At 40.0% G+C, this 27,825-nt stretch overlaps 6 protein-coding genes across 6 annotated transcripts; 4 read left to right on the top strand and 2 right to left on the bottom strand.

Annotated features, from left to right (window-relative positions):
- Window positions 1-790: 790 nt before the first annotated feature.
- Window positions 791-3,845, bottom strand: LOC135338752 (L-threonine 3-dehydrogenase-like). Its single transcript, XM_064534832.1, has 12 exons — window positions 3,552-3,845; window positions 3,304-3,359; window positions 2,896-2,998; window positions 2,640-2,789; window positions 2,436-2,501; window positions 2,301-2,361; window positions 2,127-2,224; window positions 1,978-2,068; window positions 1,878-1,914; window positions 1,443-1,567; window positions 1,061-1,115; window positions 791-927 (listed from the first exon to the last, which is right to left on the bottom strand). The coding sequence occupies exons 1-12, from the start codon at window positions 3,730-3,732 to the stop codon at window positions 868-870; spliced, it is 1,083 nt and encodes a 360-aa protein (XP_064390902.1). The 5' UTR covers window positions 3,733-3,845; the 3' UTR covers window positions 791-867.
- A 1-nt stretch (window position 3,846) lies between these two features.
- Window positions 3,847-9,139, top strand: LOC135338749 (sphingomyelin phosphodiesterase A-like). Its single transcript, XM_064534829.1, has 13 exons — window positions 3,847-4,099; window positions 4,338-4,484; window positions 5,688-6,050; window positions 6,112-6,168; window positions 6,237-6,351; window positions 6,564-6,692; window positions 6,763-6,809; window positions 6,921-7,063; window positions 7,133-7,241; window positions 7,754-7,897; window positions 8,097-8,256; window positions 8,602-8,716; window positions 8,873-9,139. Exons 1-13 carry the CDS (start codon window positions 3,959-3,961, stop codon window positions 9,033-9,035), a joined length of 1,833 nt encoding a protein of 610 aa, XP_064390899.1. The 5' UTR covers window positions 3,847-3,958; the 3' UTR covers window positions 9,036-9,139.
- Window positions 9,140-9,162: 23 nt separating this feature from the next.
- Window positions 9,163-12,563, top strand: LOC135338750 (STE20-related kinase adapter protein alpha-like). Its single transcript, XM_064534830.1, has 11 exons — window positions 9,163-9,298; window positions 9,367-9,516; window positions 9,712-9,799; window positions 9,987-10,217; window positions 10,540-10,669; window positions 10,719-10,821; window positions 11,278-11,451; window positions 11,653-11,745; window positions 11,877-11,954; window positions 12,120-12,201; window positions 12,378-12,563. Exons 1-11 carry the CDS (start codon window positions 9,296-9,298, stop codon window positions 12,452-12,454), a joined length of 1,209 nt encoding a protein of 402 aa, XP_064390900.1. The 5' UTR covers window positions 9,163-9,295; the 3' UTR covers window positions 12,455-12,563.
- A 43-nt stretch (window positions 12,564-12,606) lies between these two features.
- On the top strand, window positions 12,607-15,526 carry LOC135338753 (polycomb group RING finger protein 1-like). The gene is made up of 10 exons (XM_064534833.1): window positions 12,607-12,800; window positions 13,110-13,209; window positions 13,390-13,486; window positions 13,624-13,679; window positions 13,804-13,857; window positions 14,021-14,126; window positions 14,531-14,558; window positions 14,684-14,782; window positions 15,122-15,202; window positions 15,343-15,526. Exons 1-10 carry the CDS (start codon window positions 12,795-12,797, stop codon window positions 15,388-15,390), a joined length of 675 nt encoding a protein of 224 aa, XP_064390903.1. The 5' UTR covers window positions 12,607-12,794; the 3' UTR covers window positions 15,391-15,526.
- A 193-nt stretch (window positions 15,527-15,719) lies between these two features.
- On the top strand, window positions 15,720-21,088 carry LOC135338751 (general transcription factor IIE subunit 1-like). Its single transcript, XM_064534831.1, has 13 exons — window positions 15,720-15,818; window positions 16,053-16,149; window positions 16,553-16,607; window positions 16,692-16,738; window positions 16,862-16,991; window positions 17,310-17,407; window positions 17,762-17,842; window positions 18,051-18,153; window positions 18,928-18,998; window positions 19,224-19,293; window positions 19,457-19,574; window positions 19,853-20,010; window positions 20,895-21,088. The coding sequence occupies exons 1-13, from the start codon at window positions 15,791-15,793 to the stop codon at window positions 21,018-21,020; spliced, it is 1,182 nt and encodes a 393-aa protein (XP_064390901.1). The 5' UTR covers window positions 15,720-15,790; the 3' UTR covers window positions 21,021-21,088.
- A 28-nt stretch (window positions 21,089-21,116) lies between these two features.
- LOC135338748 (uncharacterized) lies at window positions 21,117-27,425 on the bottom strand. Its single transcript, XM_064534828.1, has 2 exons — window positions 27,090-27,425; window positions 21,117-24,780 (listed from the first exon to the last, which is right to left on the bottom strand). Exon 2 carries the CDS (start codon window positions 24,777-24,779, stop codon window positions 21,222-21,224), a length of 3,558 nt encoding a protein of 1,185 aa, XP_064390898.1. The 5' UTR covers window position 24,780; window positions 27,090-27,425; the 3' UTR covers window positions 21,117-21,221.
- Between the last annotated feature and the right edge of the window lie 400 nt (window positions 27,426-27,825).

The raw sequence follows: 27,825 nt of genomic DNA, 5'->3' as shown, positions 1-27,825 counted from the left end.
AAAAATTCGTTAAACTCAAAAACGGTGGTATTCGTGAGTTAAAATTTCGTTTAGATTCCCACGAAACTAACGAATATTTTTAACTCACGAAAATTACCCGCCATTAGAAATTTCATAACGTGCAAAATTTTGCGTTTCAGTTAGCGAAAATTTAAACTGGGATCCCACGCATCGGTATTTCACATGCCAAGCTATTGGTAAAATAATGCTGCCAAAATTTTCATGGGTACGATCTATATCAAAAGAAAGCTCTTATAGGTGGATATATTTAGGGCTGCTATCACGTATTTTGTATACATGCAGTAAGCATACAAATCATAAATGTTTACAGCGATACAGGGAGTTCACCCCAAATATCCATCCGTAAGAGCTTTCTTTTGATACTAATAATTAATTATTAATTTTGATTTCTACAAATTGGTATTGCAGGCTGCATTTTCAAAATGTGAAGGTAAGTCATTTTTGGTCACAGCGATCACACATAACCATGGTAATAATGATATCTTAATACTTTTCTATGTTCTAATGGAGAGGTTACTGTATAGTGCGAAATTTTCGAGGCACGTGGTAAGGCCTCTAAAAGCATTTCATTGCACAATGTTCGTGGAATGACTGCTTACCGAAAGCCACACCTTTAATCTTTGCACGTTATAGCAGATAATTCTAATTAAAAAAACAATTTTCGTAGACTTAATTTTTGTGTAGGATTGCTAACCCACGAAATCAGCGAAAATTAAGCACCTCGAAAATGTCGCGCTATACGGTATAATTATGCCATCATAATGACTAGTATGGTACGTCAACTTTACTTGAAAGTGCACAAATCCCTACAAAACATGGAACGTGGTCCAGTGCTATAGCTAGCTGTTACTGTCCCGGAGTCATACAAATCTTGCATCCTTCACCACTCATGAGCACTTTGAACGCCTGCATGTACATGTACATAATGATGAAGAAAATGAATAAATGCGTAATTGTGCAAGTGTCCACAAGTCTTAAATGTAAGTGTCTACAATAACCACAACTCTTAGGATAAGTGTCTTGGGATGTATGAACTAACCTCTTCATACTTGCTCATTGGGATATCATGAGTCACCAATGGATCCGTCAATATCCTACAAAAATTAATTGTGTACATTATTTGGACTCATGCACATAATGTACAATTAATTTGAGGTTTGTACATTTTTTAAATCGCAGCGCTTGAACGAGGAAATAAGTTAATCGCATCAAATAATGTTTTCAGAGCCTTAAAATTGACCAACACATAATTTTATACTCGCATATATTATTTCTAGCACAACGGTACGTTATCAACAATCAGTAGCTTAAATAGGCGGCATAAACCAATAAGCCATATTCCTATATAGGCTACTATTAATCAAAGATTGAACTAGTGCACGCACGTTACATATAAGTACAATGGTATTGCCTGTACGTACAGGCCTTTCGAGACAATGCGCTCAATCTCCCTCCAAGTGTGAAAGATCTTCCGTCCGTGAACAGTCTTGAGAGTAATGGACCGGAACACAAGATCTTCCAACGGACGCTCGATGTGGATTGGAGCCTGCAATATTGTGTGTAGTATGGTCAAGGTCATTTTATAACAACCAGGTCTCTCAATATAATGGTTAAAGCAAAGTGTCCATAGCCCTGTTGGTATATACCCATGCAAGGGTGCTATCAGGAGTACATATTCCTGCATGGTGCTATTAACACCGTATTACTACAATCAATGTTTTGCTAGTCAAATAATTATACAGATGCAAATTGATAAATTATATCATATGTTTGATGCTTAGCTCGCAAAACATTGTAGTAATGCAGTGTACAGATGACACTGTAACTACGTAGCGAAGTAGAGCGTAGACAAATACCTTTGGCAGTCCAACTAGTACCACAGAGCCACCTTTCCTACAAACAGATAATTATCATGACATCATTATTTAGAATAGTAGTGTCAATTTTTCTACGTACCTTAATAGAGAAAAGCACTGATTGACCATCACAGCAGACCCTGTAGCCTCGAGTAGCCTCCCCACACCGTTATTATCTGTCTCTTGAAGAACTTCACAGAACAATATTAAATGACAAGGTTAATTTTATTTCGCAAAAGCTTTATGTACCTCGTTCTTTTAGATTTTCTTTTTTGCAGTTGATGATGACATTAGCTCCAGCTTTTACGGCCATTTCCAACCTTGATTCAACAATATCTGCTGCAAGACTGCAAGGAAAACGTAATAATTATATAGACACTACACGATCTTATGTGGCGGTCCCTTGCTTAAAACACAGCTTACATTTTAGTAGCTCCCATAGCTTTTGCCAGACCAACAGCTAACAGACCAACCGGTCCACACCCTGAGAGAGAGAGGGAGAAAGGGGGAAATTCAGTGATTTGTAACATAATAATTATGGTTCATTCAAGAACGTACCTTGAATAAGAATATCATCTCCTTTAGGGTCAATGGATTCCAGTGCTTGATGAGCCACACCACATGCTGAATAGAACATTTTCAAATCCCATGCAACTATACGTATAGTCTATTTATATAATCAGCAAGGTAGCTATTAATTACTATATCCCCATGCACTAACACTAAATTCATTGTAGATACTGATGCAGACATGCAGCTTACGTTCCAACAAGGCAGCTTGTGAGTCGGTCAAGTCTGTGGTCAGCAAGTAGGCATACTTGGCTGGGATGATTGTGTACTCAGAGCATCCTCCATAGATTGTTCCTTTTCCATGCCCAAACTGGTCCATGTTTTGGCAAATGTGCCTTTGATCTGCAGGGAAAAGAAGATACTGCTATCAGCAGACATGAACGCCATTGCCCATTATCATATGCTCAGAGAAAACTAGATGAAAGAGTGACGTCAAATAACAGCCTACCATGAGTGCACTGGTAGCAGTGGCCACAGTAGAAGTGGTTCTCCACACACACGCGCCTGCCGATACTGTACTCAGGAGGAACCTCTGGACCCATACACACTATCTGTATGAATTGATGAGAGGTTCAATGAATCGTACAATTATTAGTGTAATATTTATTACACATGTAGTTCAGCTATTGTTTCTGTAATTTATTTACAAGCCTATATGCTACAAGCATCATACAAGTTGAGCGGCTTGGTAAATACAAGGGGAAACACCCTATTTCATCGGATGCAGGTGACTAACAACAAAATAATTAATGACGCAAGCCAATAAAAAGAAATCTGCTGCAAGCAACAGCTGCAATGTATAGTTGACAACGTACAGTAAGTTGCAAATTGAACAAGGCCTGTAGATACGACTCACCTCTCCCACCATTTCATGACCAGGAGTGAAGGGAACGTTAGCAATTGTTTGAGCAACTACATGATAATAAGCAAACTGCATGACTTTAGATGCATAAATTACATTTGCCGTGTAGGGATACAACTAGAGCAAAATGAACGAACATAGCTGGCTCTAGCTCTAGCTCTATGAGCAAAAACTAGAAAAACCGCCTATAAAGTGAACGATCAATCTAGCTATACCTGCAAAACACCTCAAACTCTCCTCACCAGTGTTCCACTGATAGAGGCTGATATCCGATCCACAGAGGGCAACCTTCCTCACCTTCACTAGCAGCTCATCCCCAACTGGAGCAGGTACAGGCACCTCTTTGTACTCATAAGACACCCCCTCCTCTGACTTTACCAGAGCCTTCATTGTGGCTGGTACACCTGCACCTGTACTGCTCATTATACTTGCTGGATGAGACTGGAACGCCAGACAAGAGACTCTGTCTACTGCACTAGCACTGTGAGAAGTTAGTTTTTGGCTTCAGAAGGTCAAGTGGGTGTGTCGCCCTAGGGATTTCCCCTGGTCACTGGTACCCAATAATAATATTCAAGTGTCAGTGAATTCCTTTCACATACTACTTGTACTCCATGCAGAGCTAGCTGAGTGCTGAGTCAGTGACGTTAGCATGCAGTATGGACCGGTGACAGTTCTTTTGGTTCTTTTTGGATCCTTTCTCCCTTTCAGTTCAGCCTTGCCTGTGTTTGGTGAGGAACATGCTGATAACATAAGCGCAATTCAAGATGATGGTCTCTGTGCACTTTGTTTGGTAAGCGATTCGATATCTAGCTACTCGTTTTGTCTGTAGATGTGCTAACAATACTGAACTGTTCGGTTACTGTTACATTCAGTGAACTGATTGAGCATCTAGTAAAGTTTAATAGTAGACTATCATTAATAGTATAGCTATAATATTATGATTACGTCTATACTTAACTCAAGAAAGCAGCTGCATTGCTATAGATTCTATAGCCGTATCTTCACACATACTATAAATCTTTACGCAGGATGCAGCTGAACTATTCCAACAAGCAGTAGAGTCGAACCTCACCTTAGACACAATCTACCCCATCATCCACGGCATCTGTGTAGAGGTTATCCCCCGTGGAGGGGAGTACACTTGTCCAGGATTCATCTACTCATATGGACCAGTAGTGAGTGCTCCATTGTCTCTCTGGCTAGCACCTCATTGTAATCAAATCTTTGATCGAATATTGCACATTAATCAGTCATTATTATTGTGCTTTCATTATGCCTCGAGGCGTAGCCGCACGAGGGATACGGTAAAGCTGACTGTGTGTGTGTGTGTGTGTGTGTGTGTCTGTGTGTCTGTTCCAGCTGTAACTGCTCAACGGTTGCAATGCGACGAAAACTAACAGCTTCTATAGGCTTCTAGCCACGTTCTCTTGGATTTTGATTCGTGGATTAGCAAACTAAAGCTTCTTTCTCGAGTTATGGCTAGTTTGACTCACATTGGCTGTTGCAGTCTCTTCAGAATCTTTCATAGCATCATCTGTCCGCACAAACTTTCTATTCAACATATGAGTTAGCCTTGCACTAAAGCGCTAGCTTTTTGTTAGCTACAAGACTCAGAAAATACCTGTTAAAACAGCTAGCTAGCAGTAGCCATTTGTGAAATTGATCTCTTTGGACACACCCTTTAATTATTCCTATGGATGTAATGCGCATGCGCGCTCATTCCCCAGATCCAGATCCTCCTGGCAGAATCATATTTTTCTTGAGGGCCTGGTAAGCCACAAAACACTACTATAGATAACAATATGCATGTACACAAGTCTTTTCTTCTTAAATATTATAATTATACACTGCATGAACTACAGATCCAATTTTCTTCTTTCTTGAGGTCCTGGTATTAAAGCCACATAATACAACAATGCATGTAATAAGTCTTTTCTTCTCAGTGACTTTATATAGATAAGCTAACTTTATGAAATAATTATGCACTTCCGCTTATAATTAATTGAAAACAAAATCTTCTTCTTTGTTGCTTCCTAGATCCTTGAGGTCCTGGTATAAGCAGCCACAAAACACAACAATGATACCATAATTATACAATTGCAAGTCAGTTTTAGACAGATTATTTTATACACTTTTTCCTCTTCTATACTTTCTCTTCTATACTTTTGAGCGAAAGCAAATCATGGCGAGAGGCATTAGCACAGCGCCAGCTTGAACACTAGTTGTTCAAGTATTAAATTCTCCTGCAAGAAACTACTCTACAGAGTGTAATCAGTCAATCGGTTGAACTTTCACTATTATACATTGCTTGAAATGTTTATACATTTTAGTTGACTTCATTCGTAATTTCCAATAACCAGGAATTATTTCACTTCCAGGTTCTTTATGTTATGTCCAACATCCTGATTGACCCTCGCATCATCTGCCAAGAGTTCAAATATTGCAAAAAATTTACAGAAGCAAGCATCGATGAATCGCTGGTACATTTAAAACCACACATAAGAGATGTTTTCAATGAGCTAAAACGGACGATTAATGTCTCAAAAGCTCATGATTACGATGCTTCACAGCGAAAACAATATACTTTTGATCTCGATCAGCTGAAAAGCAAACCAGTTCAGGTACCACAAATGATAAATACCAACAGAACAGCACAAATGAAAAAGAAAATCTCAGGAGAGAATGGTGTCCTTAGATTTTTGCAACTAGCTGACCTCCATTTGGATCAGCAGTATGGCGAGGTAATAAAGCGATCCTCTATCTTTATTCATGTTACTGTGAATTGTTTTGCTCAATATATAGGGGTCACCTTATGATTGTGGACTCTACCTCTGCTGCCGACACTGGTACAATGGAACGGTGTGTACTGTTTATTTCTGCATGCTCTTTTGATTCTTGAAGTTTTTCCTCTGTATACAAATGTACAGGGCAAAGCCGGTCACTACGGGGAATTCAAATGTGATCTTCCCATGCCGACTTTGGACCTTCTTGCTGAAACACTTCAAAAGCTAGACCCACAGCCAGACTTCGTTATATATACAGGTTAGAGCTAGACACGCCGTGCAGTATACCATTTAAACTCTCGCAAAGTTTATTGGCTTCGCAAAAATATATTGTAAAATACTTGTATGACATCACTATTAATTTTTTCCTGCTCACAAAAAAGTTAATCACAAACTGTTAACTTTTTTTAGCTAACATGGCTGATTGGCAATTGTTTTTCGCTCAGTAATACGGTACATTTTTACGTGCAGGGGATAATGCACCTCACGATGTGTGGAATGAGACATGGACCACCCAACTTGATGCCACACAGTTTGTTGTTGACTACCTGGCGGAGAAACTTCCGTCAATGACAATCTACCCAGCAATCGGAAATCATGGTATGTGGTGCATGAACGCATGACTGTGCATGATACTGCATGATGACCTAATTTACATTGTTATTTATAGAATCGTGGCCGGAGAGTGAGTATCTCGGAACAATGCTCGAGTTTCAGGTTGACCAGTCGTATATTTATTCTGTAGACATGCCTATATATAATAATGTTTCAACTGTATGTAGTTTTTTGTTATTGCTCATGCAGTTGCCCATGCAATTTGACTTGCAGGCTCTAAATCGAGATCTTGCGTACAAATGGCAAAAGTGGGCTGATTTTCCACAAGACGCTTTAGACACGATAGTAGAAGGTGGCTACTACAATATCAGGATCATGGACAATCTCAGACTGATTTCCTTTAACTCTGACTATGGGTATATTCATGATAGTGCACTGGAGCTAGTTAATAATACAGTGAATGACTGATACTTACTACTATGCAGCTACACTCCCAACTTTTACTCATTTTTGAATGCCGAGAATGACCACTACAAGAACCAGCTGATTTGGATTAAAAAACAACTTTCGCTAGCAGAAAAACAAGGAGACAAGGTAACTGACTACTTGCTATATAATTATAACCATGCATAAATACCATAATTAGTGTCAAATTAACGAGGCGTATTATTTTTGGGGGTTTTGCAGATTTACCTAAAGCTCAAACAGTATTTGCCTCGAAAATCAAAAAATAATTATGATCGTCAAAAATGTGTAGGTATAGTGATACAGTAAACAAATTACCTACCGTAGGACCCTCTAATTAGGCGACACTTTTTTTTATAATTACAAAGCCAGAAGTCGCTTCTTTTAGAGGTTGAGCAATTATGTTGAAGACCTGGTGTCGCTTATTTAGAGGGTCCCGGCTACTCAGTCTACTTGCCTCGATTTATAGCTGCTTAAAAACATGTATTTTCCAGTGGGCTAGAATCGAGGCTACCTCCATTTAGGACATGACAGTAAAAAACACAGCTTTTAGAGGGCAGAAAATTACTTAAGCTCGAGGGTGTCACATATTTAGAGGGTCTTGCGGCAGCTCAACTAATGAATTACATGCACACATGCAGGTACTTTTGATAGCTCACATACCACCTGGGGACCCTTCCAGTCACGCTGAGTATGGAGAGTTCTATCTCAGCATCGCCAAGCAATTCAGTGACACTGTTGTTGGACACCTATTTGGTCATACCCACACCGACCAATTTGAACTGGTAAGGAAACGTGTGAAGTTCAATTAACCAAAGACGTATAATGGTGAAGCTTCTCCTTTGTAGCTTCTCCTTTGTACGCCCTTATATATTTGTAGAATTGCGAATGAAAACTAGTTGCTGGATGCAGTTGAACAATTTTGACTAAGTGCTATATAATGTTATGTGTTAGCCATCTTCCATACATTCTTCACGTGTATAGGTTCAAGATGCCGATGGTGTATATGGTGCTGTTCTGATTGCCCCCTCTGTGACCACCTACGGACATATCAACCCCTCGTTCAGAATATTCACCATGGACACTAACACAAAGACGCTACTGGGCTATGAACAGTACCACCTGAATGTCACACACGCCAATGGTGAGTTATATACTGTATATGTTCGGACAGCAAAAAATGAAAATTGTCTGGGGAACAGATTTTTATAGAGCATGCAAAGTGTCCGGAATAATCAAGCAGCTGCATGCGAGCTAGCTAAGTTTAATAGAGCAGTGTGCGACTGAATAGCTAACTGTGTACCGGTATATAATTTTATTATTGGGGAAAAGTTGGGTACTGTATATCTTCTAATCTATCGGACACTTCTAATTATCCCGGACACTCTTTTGCGCAATTTTCGTTGCATGGCATGTATGATCTGCTTTACACCCTTAAGGCCCTGATATACCGTATATGAATAAAAATCACAGTCACTTCTCTTTTCAGAGTTGTATTCCAAAGACCCCAATAGTAAGCCCAAGTTTGAGCTGTCCTATACAACAAAAGACGAGTATGGACTCAAGGACCTCTCCCCTGTACAATGGGCGTCATTAGTTTCCAGGTACTATATATAATTTCAGTGTGTGCATAGCAAAATAGCAGTGACTAATTTACAACTGTACGGTATAGCAGACAATTTTCGTTGTGTTGTATAAACCACCAAGTGTATTCGGATTGTTTTCTTCTTGTATTTTATGCTGTTTTTTCTCCCCTTTAGATTTGAGACAGAACCATCTCTTCTGAGTAAGTACAATCTTAACATTCATGCAAAGACTTACCCCGCTGACAAGAACTGCGACAGCTCCTGTAAAAAGCACATTCTTTGCTCAGTGACGAATGCTATCAGCTCTCACTATGAAGCTTGTGTAGCAGAAGAATAGGACAATGAGTGTGTGTGCATATGTGTGTGTTTGTGTGTGTTGTGCAATTTCAATTATTTTTATTTAACCATAGATTGAAGAGTATCAATCTATGATTTAACAAAGCACTGCTAGCAGTAATGAGAGCCCCTCCTCTTTACTGCAAAGTTTGTTGGGCGTGGCCTACTACTATGCCCCGCCCAACTTGACCTCCGTTTATTCTGTTGCTCTCTAAATAGAAAAAAGGCTAAACACAGTACAGTCCACTATATAAAATTGGAATGGTAAGCCGTTTGTTGTCATAGTGTTATTACTATACTATACTCGATGTGATTTCTGTGTTTTCTACTAGCTACCCTGTTTACATGGCAGAGCACGAGTAGCTCCAAGTGAGACTGTACCCACAACCCCCAGTTCCCCTGGCCCTGGAGCCAGAGACCTCTCTTCCTTCTTGTACTCCCACTCTGACCCTTGCCCAAGTATGAGTTCGAGTGAAACAGATGTAAGTGTGTTGTTAGACAGTTGTATACGTGTAAACAAGGTAGTGTGATTCGAAAATAGTGTGCAACAGTGAAGTGTATATGACTGATGAGGTTGAGAGTGGTTTAGCAAATATAGTAGGCATGTGTTCCCCCTGCTTGCCAATGTACATAATTGACTCTTTAAGCATAATCTCTTTCCTCATTTCTACCTGCAGGCTGATCCAGTCAGACGCAAGTCTCTGGGTTTGCTGGGGTCACTGCTGACTCCACACTACGGTGACTATGAGGTCTATCAGTCAATAGGTAAGTTACATGTATTGATTTTGTCCTGGTACATAAAGTTGTTGCAAAATGTATATGTAAGAAGCACCCTGTACTGTTACCAGACTCTCACCCACCCCCTAATCTCACATATTTACCACCTCCCACACACACACACACACACACACACACACACACACACACACACACGCACACACAACACGTGCAGGAGTTGGTTGTGCAGGCACTGCGTCCATCCTGATATCCCAGCACAAACCCAGTCGAAACTTTGTAGTGGTAAGACACATAGATCTGGAGCCCCTGTCCTTCCAGCAACTAGGGGAGGTCCAACATGAGATCAAGATATCCCAACTCCTCCACCATCAGAACATTGCCTGCTACCTGATCAGCTTCGTGGTGGACGCTCACCTCTGGGCAGTGCAACCACTCATGCATTACGGTGAGCACTGTGTGAATACTCAGTAGTGATGCATATATGCCAGGTACAGAGTGACTAGAACTGTATGCCATGTACTTCAACATAAGTTGTTGCATGTGAAGAGTGGAACCTTGTACATGTATACTTGTATTGGACACTTTGTTTTGGTTGAGGTGGCCTTTGTTATTGCCGGGTCTCATATATTGCAGGCATCCTTTCTTCAGTGGTGACCATTACAGTAAAAAGGATACTAGTGTACCCTACTGTAGATTTATCTTTAGGTCAACCAAGTAAAATACTCTACTGTAACATGCCATAGTTAATATATGTCTATTTGTTCCAGGCTCATGTGCTGACATCATGCACTCTGCTGAGCCCTTCAAGAACGGGTTCCAAGAGTCAGTGGTGGCAGTGATACTCAAGGATGTGGCGCTGGGACTGCAGTACCTCCACAGTCTTGGCTTTGTACACCGGTAAGTCCCACTGGTGAATTCTAATATTCGGTCACTGCTTTTCAATTAGGAGTGTGAGGGCAAAGCACTTCCTGATCCACGAGAACGGCCAGGTGAAACTGTCCGGGCTGCGGAGTGTCGTCTCCATGATGAAGGACGGATCTAGAATGAAGGTACAGTGTAGGGTTTGTCATTTAATTACATGTAAGACTAGTTTTGGGGCTCTATGATTATGTGATTGCTATTGTAAGAATTGTGCTGATACGTGTACTCCACTCATATAGATTTGTGCATTGTATGAGCTCAGCTTAGTTTTTGAGTGTAAGATAAGGTTGGTGTACATACAAGCACAAGCCCGAGGGCACAGCCCCGATAGCGAGTTTCTTGTATATGTATTGTATACAACACAAGGATTCACATGCTACATGTGTTGTATATCACGACAACCCTTTACCAAATTCTGCCTTAAGGCTGCGTGACTGTGTAATAAAAACAACAACAGAAAAGACCATATTACATACTTGTTACCTTGACAAAGTGTGACAATGTGATATACTTATAAGTAGAGAATTCTGTTTGAAAGCACTGTATTACACTGTACTGTGTACACATGCAATGTATCCCCTCAGTCCCTTCACGGTCATTTCCCTCACACGGTGGACAACATCTGCTGGCTAGCTCCAGAGGTGCTGGCACAAGACCTATCTGGCTACTCATTCAAGTCGGATACATACAGTGTAGGCATTGCTGCTTTGGAGCTGAGCACTGGAGAGGCCCCCTTCGCTGGGCTACCCGTCACTGAGGTGTGGTGTGTGTGTATTGTACTTACATGTACATTATGGTGAACGTATTGGCTTGATTTTCTGCCTTACATGTGTTTGTAAACTTTCTATAGCTACAGTGTACTGCAACGTTAGTGCCTACTTTCATTATACTGAGTGACGGTTGAGGCCTGTGAATCGCTTACTTGAGCATATATACATCCTGTGTGTATTCTCCTCCAGATAATGATGTTAAAGTTACGTGGTCACCCCCCAGTGCTTATGAGGAGAGACGAGGGCTTCCTTGCCAAAAGATTCTCTAATACTTTCACTAAAGTAAGTCATCTTTCACCAACTGTACAATTATAAGCAGCATTCAATACTCGCACTCAAGTATAATACTATGTACAAACTTACTGTGACATTTTTTGTGCAATAAACTGCTGTATATATATTTCCTTGTGCAGGTGGTAGATCATTGTGTGCACCCTAATCCCTCATGCCGCCCCTCTCCCACTAAACTGCTCAGCATGTCCTTTCTCAGGGTAAGACATATGGCTGTACATTGTGTACATGCATGCGTTTTTTGCTGCATGTAGTGTGTACTGTAATAGCGATGCCCCATGGAATATTCATATGTAACGTGTCTGTATTCATGTCTGCGTGCGTGATGCTCTCACTGTTCTTACTTATACATACACTGTCTGCAGAGTAAGAAGAAATTTGGTGTTCTCAAGGACCTCCTGAAGCCCGTGGTGCCGCTGGACACGTCCACACTAAGACCAGTCAGAGGTAACTCAACACTGTCAATTAGCGTTGTGAAAGATGTGTTTACGTAGTTTGTGTACTATTCTAGCCGTCAATAATTTGTTTACACGTACATTACACAAAATTGTCAATAGTGGTGTCGTGGTAATGTTTGCACATACCAAATACATAGTTTTAATAAGTATCCCTGTGTTCTGCAGAGTTTATGCAATCCCTGCTTCCTGTGCCTGTGAATGAGTTGGAGCAGTTATCAATCGAGGGGCCATGGACTTTATGAGATCTTAGTCACCAAAATTAATTGTCCATTTTTTATTTACTTTTCAATTTGTGCTTGTAAACTTGTAAACCATTGATTAGCCATACCTGCATGTGGTGTGGGCAACAAAGGTTTGTGGTGGGTGGAGTTAGTTGATTGCATACCATTCTTGAAGATGCCCATCATAACTTGCTGCATGCAAAACTGAAGAAAGAGATTGGAGATGCTGTCTTACTGAAATACTAAGTACATTCATAGACTTCTATAGGACGTATATACATCAGTAAAGTATAGATTGATACTAGCGAAGTGAAGTGACATACTAACGACTTCGATCAGTGTACTATAAGTATTGAAAGTCATGCAGGTAAAGCTCTATAGCTACCAGGACTCATATAGATATTACTATGTTCAACTATATTCATATAGATCTAACTATGTTCACTGTAGAGCAATCATTATTATACATAATGTACACACAGCTATAGTATAGTAGCATGCACCATGATTCTGATTGCACTACATGTACCGTATACGTACGTAGGCTCTTTAAGTTATATATCTGCCTGGCCATCCAAGCTGCGTACAGACCTGTCTACATACTAAATTGTCTATGTACTAAATCACATGTACGTCGGATAAATCAGTGGTGTTACTTCCTCTTTCTCCCGTTCAGAACACCGTGCGTATGAGAGGCATTAATGAGCACATCACTTGTAGCCTGTGTGCCGGCTACCTCATTGAAGCCACCACCATCACGGAGTGCCTGCACACCTGTGAGACACACAATAATAAAAATTCATGCACAGCATTAATTGTAACTCAAAAACAATGTAATTTTGTAAGAATTGCCTGTATCTTACATGTACACGTAGGTGCTTGTTGTACGCATTTGTACTGTAAATGTACACAGTAACTTTAATTATCTATGTGTTTTTCTTGAATTTTGTTTGCAGTCTGCAAGTCATGTATAGTGAAGCACCTTCAGAGTAACAATGATTGTCCCACCTGTAACGTGGTAGTACACGAGACACAGCCACTGCTTAACATCAGGTGAGTGGGGACGAGAGTGTGTGTGGGTGTGGCCCAGTATGTGCGTAGTATGGAGATCAGACGTGTAGCATAGCTAAGAGAGATAAGATTTCTTATACGGTATCTACCATTCTCAATCACACATTCTCGACATGCAGACCTGACCGTACCATGCAAGACATAGTCTACAAGTTGGTTCCAGGATTATACAAGAGTAAGTTTGTTGATCTACTGCTAACTTTGTTCAGTCACTCTGTCTCCTTTCTCACTAAGTCTGAAGGGGGGGGGGGGGGGGGAGTTAACAATCAGCTCAAAATCACAATGGTTTGTTTGTGCAGGTGAGCAGAAAAGGAGAGAAGAGTTTTATCTTGAGAGGGGAGAGTCTGATCCAAGTAAGCCGTGTGCTTTTATCCTAATGAGTGGAGAGCTTCCTTCCATTATGATAGTACGGCTAATGGTCCTCTTGATTAGAATTGTCATGAAACTAGAATATTACTAATCAACGTAGCTGTTTACTTAATAACAGTTATATGCTATTGTATGATCTGTGTGCAGGTGCTCGCCCCCCACCGATAGACCCCCTCGACAGTGCCACAGAGTTTTCTCACACTCACTTCAGTAGAGACGATGATCTCATCTCCCTCAAGTTTGAGCCAGACAGGTAGTTTCATTACTGCTACATGTATATACGCTTACAGTAGAACCTTGATTACCCAGACCCACTTTGTTTCAGTGTCAGCTAGACTGGATACATTGTAAGTATATTATAAGCCACCTCTAACAAGCGAGGATAAACCACGCCTAGTTCTGTATTCAACACGCCTATCTCCATGGTAACATATTTTAATTGCGCATGCGCATTTAATGGACATGTCTGTTGATTACTGGTTGAACTTTGGCCTGGCTGTAGAAACGTTTGTCTTGCCAGATAATCTAGAATCGGGATAATAGAGCTTCCTCTGTTACAGTAGTATAATTTGCACTATCGATTAGTATGCAACCAGCACTGTATAATTTTCTGGTAATCGCTACACAGTAAAAGAGTATGATTTGTATTCCCTGCAGTTCTGTGACTGACAAAGATATGCTCCAGGTAAAGTTACAGAATAACTATGAGTTTTCTCTTGTGCTCTGGTAGTTTTCAGATACCTTGTTTAGGAATTAAATACTGCACACGGCGTGTCTCTTTCATAGTGCACTTTCTGTGTGTCGATGCAGGATTTGTCTCGGAAGTTCATGAGGTGTTCTTCTCGGGTGACTGTCTACCATTTAAAGAGGTTCCTGTTACAGAAGCTTTGTGTGCCAGCGCTGTACGATGTGAGTTCACTTTTGTTGTACACTGGAATGTAGTGATACATGCATGTACGTCCTTCTGTTGGTGCATATCCACTTGTGTCTTCACTATAAATTATGCTACTGCATTTCTATTGTAATTACAGTAGTATCATCCAGTTTCTATAATAGTACAACGTTTCTGTCCTCAATATTTATGGCTAGTGCTCTCTGCATGCCCCGAGGCCTATACTGTACTGCATACAATATTTATATTTATTATGATAGCGAAGTTGGAAACGGTACTCTTAGCGACTAGTGCTTGTTGCAACAGTTCTCATCACATCGTATAATTGTATGAAGTACATGTACGACCCTATGCAGTTGGACCTCGTGTGCAATGGACAAACTCTGCATAAAGACAACACTCTAAAATTCATCTGGATTTCACACTGGCTGAAAAAGGTAAAAACTGTATAGCAATGTCCATATAGCTATAATAATAGTCCAAAACGTATTCAGGCATAACACACCATAGAATAACTGTACAATAGTGCTACTCTGAATCCCTATTTTAGTCTCCACTCTTTTTCCACCCACTGCAGGATCCTCCACTCGTTCTTTCCTATCGATTGAAAAAGTCCCTTGGTTAAAAACAATAACAATCATCTTTACCCATGTTCAGTTGTGTAACTTGTGTTTCAGCCATGTTGCTGCATACTAACATAATAATATACCTCTTTTTAATGTTAAAAATATTTCCACTATTATAAATTCAAAGTATGTATATGTCTGCCAAGTTTGAATTAGCTTCGTTCCCGGTCAGACTTGTCTAGTGTTACAATAGATGAGGAAGTTGGGCCATGGAATGAGCTCGAGTCGAGTCTATAATTAGTTCAAAACCAGCTAGTTTCCCCAGGACCACACCACAGCTATAGATGATAGTCTGGCAATGGTCGTTTCGGACAGAGGTATTATGTGGGGGTAGCTAATCTAGCTTTTTACTGTAGCGCCCACTAAAAAGAAGAGAGTTTCATCACCAAAGAGAACATTATGGATCTTCCTCAGCAAACTAGAACAAGTTAGTAAGCCCCACAGTCCCTCTCAATATATATATAAATATGTACTGGTTCTAGATCTGTTCTAGCCTCGATCCAAGGCCGCTCTTCTGAGGCCTTGTGAAGGAGGCTAGATCTGTTCCTACATAATTATATGCATGTCATGCTGCTCAACGCTCGCAAATCGATCGATACGATGCACATCAAAGTTTATTAACCATACGTATTATCTATGGCTAAACATTTTTATATATCAGTTCCACAGGAGCTCAAAAGGTTGGTTCGAGTCATTGCGAGAAGTTTCTACCAGCCGATGCAAATTGTATGTCTCGACATCCTTGCTACCTACCCTTGGTACGTGAATAGTTTTGTCAGGGTTTCATCTACTAGGCGGGAGCTACCCTCCTAAAATGCTCAGGTCCCCTCCCCCCAAGCATTTTATACATTGTTACATTATAATGTAAGCAATCAATAGCATGGCCCAACATTTTCCGGCATGCTATCGTGCGCACCGTATTCCTTTCCCAAAGCCTAAAACTCCTTTCTGCTTGCCACATTAAAAAGTACGTTTTATTATCCTGGAGCGGAATTGTAGCCCTAAGTGGAAATTCTTACTGGTACCGTAATTTAAAATTAGTGCATGATTTACTATAGAAGAACGTTGATTTCTTTCCTGATCGGGCCCAATGAATTGATAATAATACTGAGAAACTGCTCTACAAATCGTACCATACTTCACTCCACCCATGCACCCTAGTGTTGCAGAAGGTGATTTGGTGGAGTTGCTGAGGATGCAGGGAAGTCAGAGACTGGTGTGTAAGAGGTGGGGTAACACTCACAAATGAAAGTTAATACCTACGTGTAAATGGTGTGATAATCGGTGTTTTTGCATGCAGTTGAGGCAAGCTCTCACTTTCTTACAGAAAGACAAAATCATCAAAAGGTACTATGTTATAGTTATTTTCCTGGATGTAGTATACATCATCTCCTCAATAAGAGGTTCATGAAGATAATACTAGAGTCCTTAACTAGCTACGTGAATGTTGACTGTAGCATTGCGTTGCAGCCAGCAGCGTATGGAGGGAGACAGTGGTGGTCTGGTGCGCTATTATTACATCAATTACAAACACTTTGTCAACGTCGTCAAATACAAGCTGGACAAGATACACAGGAACATTGAAGCTGAGGAGAGAAGAGTGAGTCTCCTGCAATAGCTCAGGTGTGCATCATTTATAGTAGATCCACTCTTAATGGCCACCCCTCAGGAAAATTCAATAAGTATGCACTCAGGTCCCAAAGTGGTTGCACTGTCAGTGCTAACTACAATATGTAGTTCTTTCCTTAGTTGAAAGACTTTCCTTCATAATACATGTAGCTATATGCACTGGCTACACTTCTTGGGTGTTACTTGAGCTACATTAATTGTGTAATGATTCTAAACAGAACTGTGATTGGTGATTTAGGTTTAGGGGGCTCACTCTAGTACACATTGTATGTAACCTGGTGACCTGTAGGTACACAACCAGACGTCGTACAAGTGCCCTACCTGTGGCTCCACATACACAGACCTGGACGTGGACAGACTCTTCAACCCGGCTAACGGCTCTCTCTGGTGAGCAGGACTGAAACATTATGACATTGTTTTATGACACGAGTACAGAGTATAATTATTGTAGACATAATTATAGAAAGTGGTATTATTAATTTTCTCTAGACTATTTACATTCCCTTGCACACAGCTATTCTCCCCCTCCCCATGTAAATGGCATGCAGACTCTTTGTGTTTCAGTATTATACATGTAGCTCAATTTTTAGGGCCTATAGCTACAGTTGTAAGTTACATGCATGACTGTATATGACATCTGTGTTATACATGCATAGAGTGCTCAATGTTCAAGCTTCAGTAGCCCGAAGAGAGACGTGTTGTGTGTTTTTAGATCACTCTCCCTCACACCTCACCTCACAGTTGCAGCTATTGTTCTGGAGTACTTGAGGAGGAGAACGTCAGTGTTGGAGACAAGGTCGACTCCAGGACACTCATTTCAATGTACGTGCATTTCAACTTATTATTAATACCTTTATCATAACCAATGAATTGTCATTTACGGCTATTTATAGCTATCGTTTTTTACATATGATTCGTATGCATACATGCATAATTATATAATGTCTTTACAGTTTTACCTTTGGTTGGATTTTATCGTCACGCTAGACACTATAGTGACTGTGTTGCCCCCCCCCCCACAAACATACAGGTTGAATGATCAGATCCGACCCATCACCGAGCTGCTCAAATTTGTTGAGAAAGTCAACTTGGCCCCAGATGTTCTAGAGCCAGAACCTAGCTCCATTAAACAGGTATGTACATGTCTATAGTCAGTTTGATTATTTGCATCCATAATGATTCCTGAGTCCTATCTACCTAGCGGATTGCTGGAGGTAGAAATATATGTAGAGTAGACCATCGAATTTCATCAGACGTACGTCTCAGCTAAAAGTGCGTATAATGCACGAACAAAACAAGATTGATTCTAACTATTAGTAATTGCACACACCAATAGGTGGCTATGGGACTATACTAACCAGCGAACATTTAGATGGGTCAAGTCGCTTCCAGTCGGAGCTGTGATCACTAGAAGAAACTGTCCAATAATCGATTTTCGGCGAGTGTAATCTATTTCCGTTTTTGCCAGAACTACACAGCTAGAGTTAACTGACACATACCGGGCTCAATCTAGATAGAGTACAGTACATGGTGGAGCAATTGCAGAGTCAGTAAACCTTGCAAAGCTGGTTTTTTACTGACTCTGCAATTGCTCCACCATGTACTGTACTCTATCTAGATTGAGCCCAGTATGTGTCAGTTAACTCTAGCTGTGTAGTTCTGGCAAAAACGGAAATAGATTACACTCTCCGAAAATCGGTTCTAGTGATCACACCTCCGACTGGAAGCGACTTGACCCATCCAAATATTCGCTGGTTAGTAGTCCCATAGCCACCTATTGGTGTGTGCAGTTAGTTAGAATCAATCTCGTTTTGTTTGTGCATTATACGCACTTTTAGCTGACGAATATTGACGTCTGACAAAATTCGGTAGTCTGCTCTATGTGCATAACTTGTTGATTGTTTTAGGCTGGAGGTTATTCCAGGCCATCTGGAGCTGCTGGTAAGGACACAGATAACTGGTCTAGGAATCGACCCATGTGAGTGACTAAGACCGTGTGTATATGTATCTATCAGAGGAGGTCCAATTATCCACCCACACTCAACGTTATGGCAGAGGCTAACTGCTAAATTGAGGCACGCATGTGGGACGTCCTCTACGTACCTATATTGCACCTACAATTGATAATTAATTATATACCTGACTGCAATAACGTGTGAACGAAGCCGGTTAGATAATTTACGTACAATTCTGTCTTGTGTAGTGTGAACATCTATGGAGAAAATGCTGACATTAGCATACACATGGGAGATGGTGACACTTCGTCAACAAAGGTACACACAGGACTTCAATAATGTGTGCTACATGCACATGTGAAAATTTCTTATCATTTCATGTGTACACTCTAACCTCTAACTCATTGTTAAATCGTTTTCTGTATCTCCCATACCGTACACCTAATACCAGTACTAGACCTATTGTTAACCTTTCTTACAGACTCCCACCAAGTCCGTACCAGAGTGGATGTCTAGAAGCACTGTACAAGATGAGCCCAGTTTAGTGCCTACTGAAGACATTGCTTCAACATCAACTATCACTCAAAGAGACAAGAAAGGTACACATCTGTAACACTTCTATGTGCATGGGTGCATTAATAGGTACGTACTGTATAATTATGTATACGTATGATAGCTAGCTACAATGGAAACATGCTACCTGTAGTACTCTTAAAATTTAGTACAGCGATGCATTGAGTTCTACTTTGACTGAATTAAAGCCGTTGTTCTAACTACAGTCATGTATAGTTGTTGACTGCTTGTACGCCTAGCACATAGGTTGCTTGAGTGTACACGATTACCAATAACAGACTATGTACAAATTCATTGTATATAGATGACCAGATCCTGGCAGACCTGCTGACTCATGAGGTGCGGAGTGACGAGAGCAAGGGGCGGGCTGACGAGAAGCCAGAGTACAGCGGGAGTGAGAGCGATGAGGAAATGGAGGACGTGGAGTCTAGTGACGAAGAAGAGGAGCAGTTTATAGTCAAGGTAAAAAATACATTGCTCAAGCTGGTACGTATTACAGTGGATTCTCATTAATCCAATCACTCTTGAGTGGTTCTGTCTCATGGATAATTAATGCGTTCTGGCAAGGATCTGTGATGTGGTATCACGTTCTCGCGATTGATTTTTGTTAACTAACATGCACTTGCAAAACAATCTAGTAATACGGTATACGAAATAATTATATAGTACATTATTATCACTGAGGTAACCATATTTAGGGCGAGTTTTGTACATGTATACTAGTACTGTAGTAACCGTCAAACCGCCCACATATTTTGATAGCTACATTTTTGTATATTTAGGCTAAACAAGGGGTGGGCGGATATTTGATGATGTGGCTACTGAACCATGCAAGCGCCCATCCAAGAAAGTTATGCTGGTAATTTCTGTGAAAACGACACCGCTCCATCTTCTGTATAGTTACGGATCACAGAAGACACTCTCGCACAAGAGAGAAAAAGATCTGAGCTGGAAATAGACCATGTGTTCTGGTGTTCAGAGGAAACAGTCTCATCTTGAACGCTTGATGTCTGTTCTAAGATAGAGTTGTATAGTTATAGTACTATTCAGTTTTAAGTCTTGTTTTGTGCAGCTAGCTATTTATCAGTGAAAATTGTACATCATTAATCATCGGTTAACTACGGTATATCATCGAGCTAGCAATCCGTGCTAAACAAAACGGCCGTTATATATCGAGATGACCATGTAAAAAAATCACAGAGTCGGATTAGCGAAAGTCTACTGTATATGCTCGTTTTTAAGTTTGTACTTTGTATCGTTACACATTACACTATACACAGTACTACTGTAAAACATTTTGCCACCCAATATATATATTTCTCATTTACACCTTTGTGTTATTGCAGGTTGGTGATCGTACTGTCCCTCTGGATCAGGTGACAGACTCATTAGTGGCTCAGATGACAGAGGAAGAGAAAGAACAATACAAACATGTCTATCAGCAAGCCTCCATGCATGTAGAGGACCTTTGACTATTTAATTAGTTATTCACTAAATTTACAGAGAATAATTATTCATGACAAAAGACCACTGCCAAAAAGTCATAATTATATCAACACTCTTAGGAAAAAGAAAAGATTGTCTTGTTTTGCATAATTATATTCTTTATCTATAATTATCATCAAATAGTTGTTAACACTCTTCGAAAAAAATGGTCACTTTCTTGCCATTTTTCAGTGAGCGTCACTCTCCAGCAATGATTCTCTCAGTGGGTAGTAGTCTTGGGTCGTATTATCGTACAATGAAACCACGGAATGAGTGGGAGGGACACTCTCTGTTTTAGAGTCATTCACACCGTTAATGTTTTCATACTCTCTATGTACAGTTTTGCAACGACAAAGTGTCTTCAATTGAGTGTACCCTTGTGCACAGATTATTAGTAGAAATGTGAGGAATGCAATACCAACAGAAACACCAGCAAAAGCATTTTGGTTACTTAAGTACAAAAATCCTCCCCCAACAATAATCACATTGGCAACAAAAGAGGCCTCGAGGATTGAGAGATACCGCTTTTTATGTGAAAAACCAACCACATAGAGCAATAGTGAAGACAAAGTTATAGTTACAAAAAGATTGACAGTGGGACCAATGGCTTGAATTGTAACATTGGTAATGGCCAGTATTACACGTACAAGCAGTGTCAATCCAATCCAGTACTGGTGGTTGTCTTTGAGGGGGCCATAATGAGCATCAAAGAATGGCTTTAGTTTGTTAACCCATGAGATGTTACCACATTTCCTTAGCCAAGGCACTAGCAGTATTGTTACTGTATAAGGCAATACGAATATTATCAGAGCAAGTATTGCCGCTATGAGAAGGAATGAGTGACGTACACCAAAATATGGAACATTACCATCTGCTAGCCACACAACTCTCGTCCCACTAGGATATAAGTCAAGAATAGCAAACCCCAATGATGTAATAATTGTACGGAGAAGCTTCGAGTACGAGAGTAGGACCAATGTAGCTAAAACATGAACTGAATTGTTACCGAACAGTTTAGTAGCTTTGTCAGAATAGCGGCAAGCTAAGATGATGAGCCCGGCAATACTCCAAATATAAAGAGGGAACAAAAATTGCAACCAAGTTTTCCAATACATATCCAGGCCCTGAATGAAACAGGTTTCAATTCCAAGATCCAAATTGAGCCATGCCACAAACGTGACAAAAAAACGAAATACAGAAGATGACGAGCGAATTGCATGAGGAAAGAAAATGCTTTGATTAGTCCACAGAATGTTAGCATACAAAAGCAGTCCATTGACAGCTCCTTTGGTTATCGTCAGATCTAACAACTTAATGAAGAGCACTAACAACAAACCAGCAATTGCAAAGGGAATAAAAAAAGCCACATGTCCATCATCAGAGCAAGGCAGACACCGAGGACTACCCAATGCTAAGCTGAGATTTGGGGAACAACCTCCACACAGAACACCACTGTGACTAAAAGCACACTGAGAGTTGGGATTGCGTAATTGAACAGCAAACTCTTTTGCTGTACAGTAATCAAATGGGCAATACTTGTATGCCACAACGCCCGTCTCATTGTCTATAACTTCTGAGTTGCTCACCCAGATAGCACCACTGCGGGTTATCCACACCTCTCCATCCAAAATTACACATTTTGTTACGCCAACGTCCGTAAGTGTCTGGATACATTGACATGAAGCTTTTTTTTTGTTGAGGATAAGCCCTTTAGGACACTTCTGAAGAGTAATATGTAATATTATACTTGCGGTGGCCAAATAGTAATCAATTTCCTTGTTTTCTTCATACCTCCTTATGGAATCATTGTACCACCCCCTAGACATGATATCATAATTAAAATTATTATTAATACGATCAGATGAGAGAAAAAGGAACATAGAACTATTATCATTGTCAGAGTGTATTACATACTCCTCATGGAAGCACTCCGCACTTGAAATCGTCTTTGTGGTTATATTATTAAGCCATACACAATCATATTGCCGTACACAATAATATTGCAATAGTGTTGCATAAACTGATCCAACAGTAACACCAAAATCACCACCAACCAGTGCTAAATTCACAGTGATCGTTTCTCCAGGAGCAACATTGTTATACTGAGACAAATTACCACACATTGGAATCCTGTTATCATCACACAAGCAAACCCGCTTCGGATCAGAGGACACTGACGATATCAATTTATTTATTTTTAAATCATGGTCAAATTCAAAAATATCAGCTTGAACCTCATAGCTATGATTTCTTCCATCAGGAGAAACTAAACAATCGGATTTTAAGGAAGTTCCATAAATATTACTGCCCCCGTTGGCGGCACTGTTATCTTTGAAAACGATCGAGTTATCTGGCTTGCTTCCATCAGATACATTGTACTTTAAACTGAAAGTACAATTAAATGATATTGGAGAATCTCCGTAAAGCGATAATCTTTCATCCATTGGACTTTCCACATAAACAGCACCACCTTTATCAATTGCTGAGTTATTATCGAAAACTAATACTGAATTATGAGTTAGATATAGTCTACTATTGAACAAATATAGAGCCCCTCCGTTGTAACCTTGGTTATTTTTGAACACTGTTTCATTGACTATGAGTAAACGCACTTCAGACATGACGAACGGTGAATCATATACATCTACTGAATTTTCAAACCGACAATTGTCTATGAGAACTGTGGAAGGACCTACAACATTAAAGTTGCTGTTGTTAAAGCTAACATTCCTAACAGTACATTCCTTTGCAGAGCGAAAATAAACAGAACTAGTATCATTAAAACTGCTCAGGTCCATTGAAATATTTGAAAAAAAGGATTGGGAAGAAATATCAGAAAAATGGAACGAGCAATTTTTCACACAAAGAAATCCTTCAAAATCTGCATTATTGAGTGCCGAAAAGTAAAAGTGTTCAGTATCAAAATGATTGTTTTCTAAAATGACCTCGAACAACATGAGGGGCGCTTCAGAAACAATAACGCTAACCTCACCAACATCTTCAAAACGGTTCACACAGTCTCTGATTGTTAGAGAAAAGAAGCCTTGGTCGCGATTAATAACATGCACGGAGATGATAAAACCAGATGAGTTTGTAATAGATCCATTGAAGGAGCTACTTAGGGATATGTTGATGTTGGATCCAGAATATAAATAACATTCAGATAACATTAGGATCACATTATCTATCTCGTCAAAATTATACATGTTAATTCCAGCATAGTAATAAGTGGAATGGTACAATTGAAATTCATGGATCATTTGAAGATGGAAGTCACAGCAGAAGACAGTTACGTTAGAGTGATAAACCCTTCTGACAAGTGTAGTGTTAATGCTGTTGCCTGGAATGTTGTTGCCCGGACATAATATATCAGCCACAACAACTAAATTACTCAAATGTAAATCGTCCACAAGAGTGAAATTCATATCGCTTCCAGTAGATAACATAACAGTAACATTAATGAACTCAGTTAATGCAGACAATGTTACACTATCAGTTTCAAAAACCTCAAAAGTCGGTTCGGTTAAAAGATGGACACCCTCAACAAACAGTAATGTGACATTACTTTTCCCACTAAGCAGTGATGCAGCATTCTGGGCATAGTAATTGAGAGTGTGACACAGCTCACCAGGACAGGTGGTGTTTGGAGGCTGTGAAGGTTTGACATAGAACACCTGAGCCCTGCATACTGAGGAGGTCAGGAGACAACCCAACACCACCACCACTAACACGGACACTCGAAGCATTCTGTTTAGAATATGGAAAGTCAAAATTAGCATTTATGGGCATGCGTATAAATAGTGCATACACATGCCTCTAAGTTTCAGATTTGGAGGGTACGTCATGACTTTATATTAGTATGTTCAGTTTTAATGAACAAGATACAAATGTAATCTTCCTCCCCCACTAGCTTTGTACCTCAGAAAATGGTCACAAAAAATGGCAATTGCAGCTAAAAAGAGGAAAGCTTCATCACCGACATGCTAGCCTCATTGTTTAAGTTTCCAGATCGAAATCCTATGTCAAAAAATACCGTAGGGCCTGGTGTCCATAGCATATAGTGCACATGCATGCATGCACTGCCAGAATTTGAGTAATCCTATAAATAAGCTCCGTTTACACGACACCTACTGATCCTGGTTCAATCCGGGTCAGTAGTGGGCATAGTAAAACGACTACTTTGCGCTAGCATTGGTGAAGCTACCCTACACAAAAATGTACACCACCTCAGAATTAATCTTTTGTGTTTACTCACAGCAATCTGAACCCAGAAGTGGGTTGGCTAATCCTGATTAGAATTCCGAGTCGAATAAGGCCCGTTTACACTGATATAGCCTCGACTCCAGCTGCTTCAACGGCGTGTAAATAGGGCTATATAATAGATCTACGCCAGTAAAATTGTACAGTGTAGGCTTTACAGAAATTTGTTTCGCGTTACTGTTGTGGGGTATAGACTGAGTTTTAGTGCCCTTCATTTCTTGCATTGGTGGAGATGACCTCGATCCAGCAAGAGCAGTCTCTCATCCACAAAACATGTATTTTTTTCTGCTACGTATATCATCTGTGGCATCTAGGAGCTAGATAGCTAGATTTCTAGATTTCCTGACTATCGCAGGGGTAGATGAGGGCCTCGATCCTCTTGCTTGGCTTTAGTGAGAGGTATTCTCAACCAATGAAAGAAAAGATAAGCCATGCATAGATTCACGGAACTCAGTCGACCTCATTGAGATAGTAACACCGGCGAGTTAATAGACTAGTTTACTGTACAATTTTACTATGTATACTTGAAAGTGCGTGCGCTGCCCATTATTCTACCTAGATACATGTATATATATAGCGTTACAATGGAGAAATTCAGCATACTCTAGCTATAGTCTATCTACAATGCTAATTCGTTTATAATTATGTGCACCTGACTAGAGAGAACAATGTCAGGGGATTCTATACATGCATGTGAGTTGATATTCTGAATGGATGTTATAAGTCTCTAGATCTAGTATGGACACGTGATCATGTGTGCAACATCTCTATAATATAAGAGCTACACGTGTAGAACAATTAACACTTTTTCTGTTGGCAGATACTCGTATACGTACGTGTATCTGGTTACAAGCTACTGCATGCTTCACGGATGCAAGCGAGTTTCTTTTTGTGAAACTCCCCCCAAAACTATACCCATGCACTCCTTGCTGTATTAATTTTGTTGCCACACTTATCCTTGTGGTTTGGGGAAGCCAACAATTTCTACAAGAGGCACCACAGGTCTCTTACTTTTTAATTGGATTCATTTGTACCGGCCTGCCTGGTCCATAAATTGTGAAAGTCTGAGCACATGGATTTTTGGAGTCAGGAAAAACTGGCGTATCATGTATTACTATATGGTTCTGGATATACGTTGTAGTTAACGTGCTAAGGAAGGGGATACGGTTAACAAGAATCTATGTATAGTTAAAAGCAATGTTCTTATATATATCCGGTGCATTTGTGTCAGTGATCGAGACAGATGACACATGCATGCCTACACTGTATATTTGTTACAGTGTATATACATGCTATTCATATTATTATACACATGCATGCACAAAGAACAAAGTAAGGATGCATAATAGCTCTACTATTAATAGATCTAGTCAACTTTACATGATAATTACGTTTAGTGAATAACTAAAATATTAATTTTGACCTATAGAATGATCAATCAGACTGTCACACCAAAATCGGTCACCAAATGTATAGTCCGCATGCACCATAAATGAAAGACAACCTGCTGAAGACAAGTATCCAGTGGATGTAACTGCACTAGATCTATAGCTAGTAGCTGATGCATGCACTATATAATTATCTAGTTCAACTTTATAAATTGACAGTTGACGTGTACAAGAAGTTACACATGGACACTCAGGGCATTGCTCACTGGCTTGCTAATGGCATACAGACAGATTAATTTCGGCAATCAAAACCAGCCTGGACCAAATTTTTCGAGGACAGAATATTTAGACATTGTAAAGAGGTGGATTTTTATTATACATTAATGTACTAGTAGATATTTATAGTACCTTTTATCTTTAGAGCTTTTAGAAACCTCCTGCAGGCTCCTTCACATGAGCTTGCTGTTCACTTTAGTTTAAATAGGTGACCTTTTGAACAATTACATTCATAATACATTGTATATATAGAGAGAGATTTAGTCCTAGATCTAAACACAATTATTAGATCTAATAATTAATCTACCACCAACAAAAAGCTACCTGCATGCATAGAGCGTTACAATGGAGAAAATCAGCCTACTCTAGCTATAGTCTATCTACAATGCTAATTCGTTTATAATTATGTGCACCTGACTAGAGAGAACAATGTCAGGGTATTCTATACATGCATGTGAGTTGATATTCTGCTATTAATAAGTCTCTAGACCTAGTATGGACACGTGATCATGTGTGCAACATCAATAGATATCTCTAAGAGCTACACATGTAGAACAACACTTTTTCTTTCTCCTGTTTGCAGATATATACTCGTATACGTACGTATATCTGGTTACAAGCTACTGCATGCTTCACGGATGCATGCGAGTTTCTTTTTGTTAAACTCCCCCAAAAACCCAAAACCATGCACCCACTCCTTGCTGTATTAATTTTGTTGCCACAACTTATCCTTGTGGTTTTGGGAAGCCCAACAATTTCTACAAGAGGCACCACAGGTCTCTTACGGGATTCCTTTTTACCGGCCTGCCTGGTCCATAAATTGTGAAAGTTCGTGAAACATGCAGCTTGGCCTTATGCTTTTTCTCAG

The sequence above is a fragment of the Halichondria panicea genome, chromosome 7, assembly GCF_963675165.1.
Source record: "Halichondria panicea chromosome 7, odHalPani1.1, whole genome shotgun sequence".
Taxonomy (NCBI): domain Eukaryota; kingdom Metazoa; phylum Porifera; class Demospongiae; order Suberitida; family Halichondriidae; genus Halichondria; species Halichondria panicea.
The sequence above is the reverse complement of the archived record's forward strand: the minus strand, read 5'-3'. Positions and strand labels throughout refer to the sequence as shown.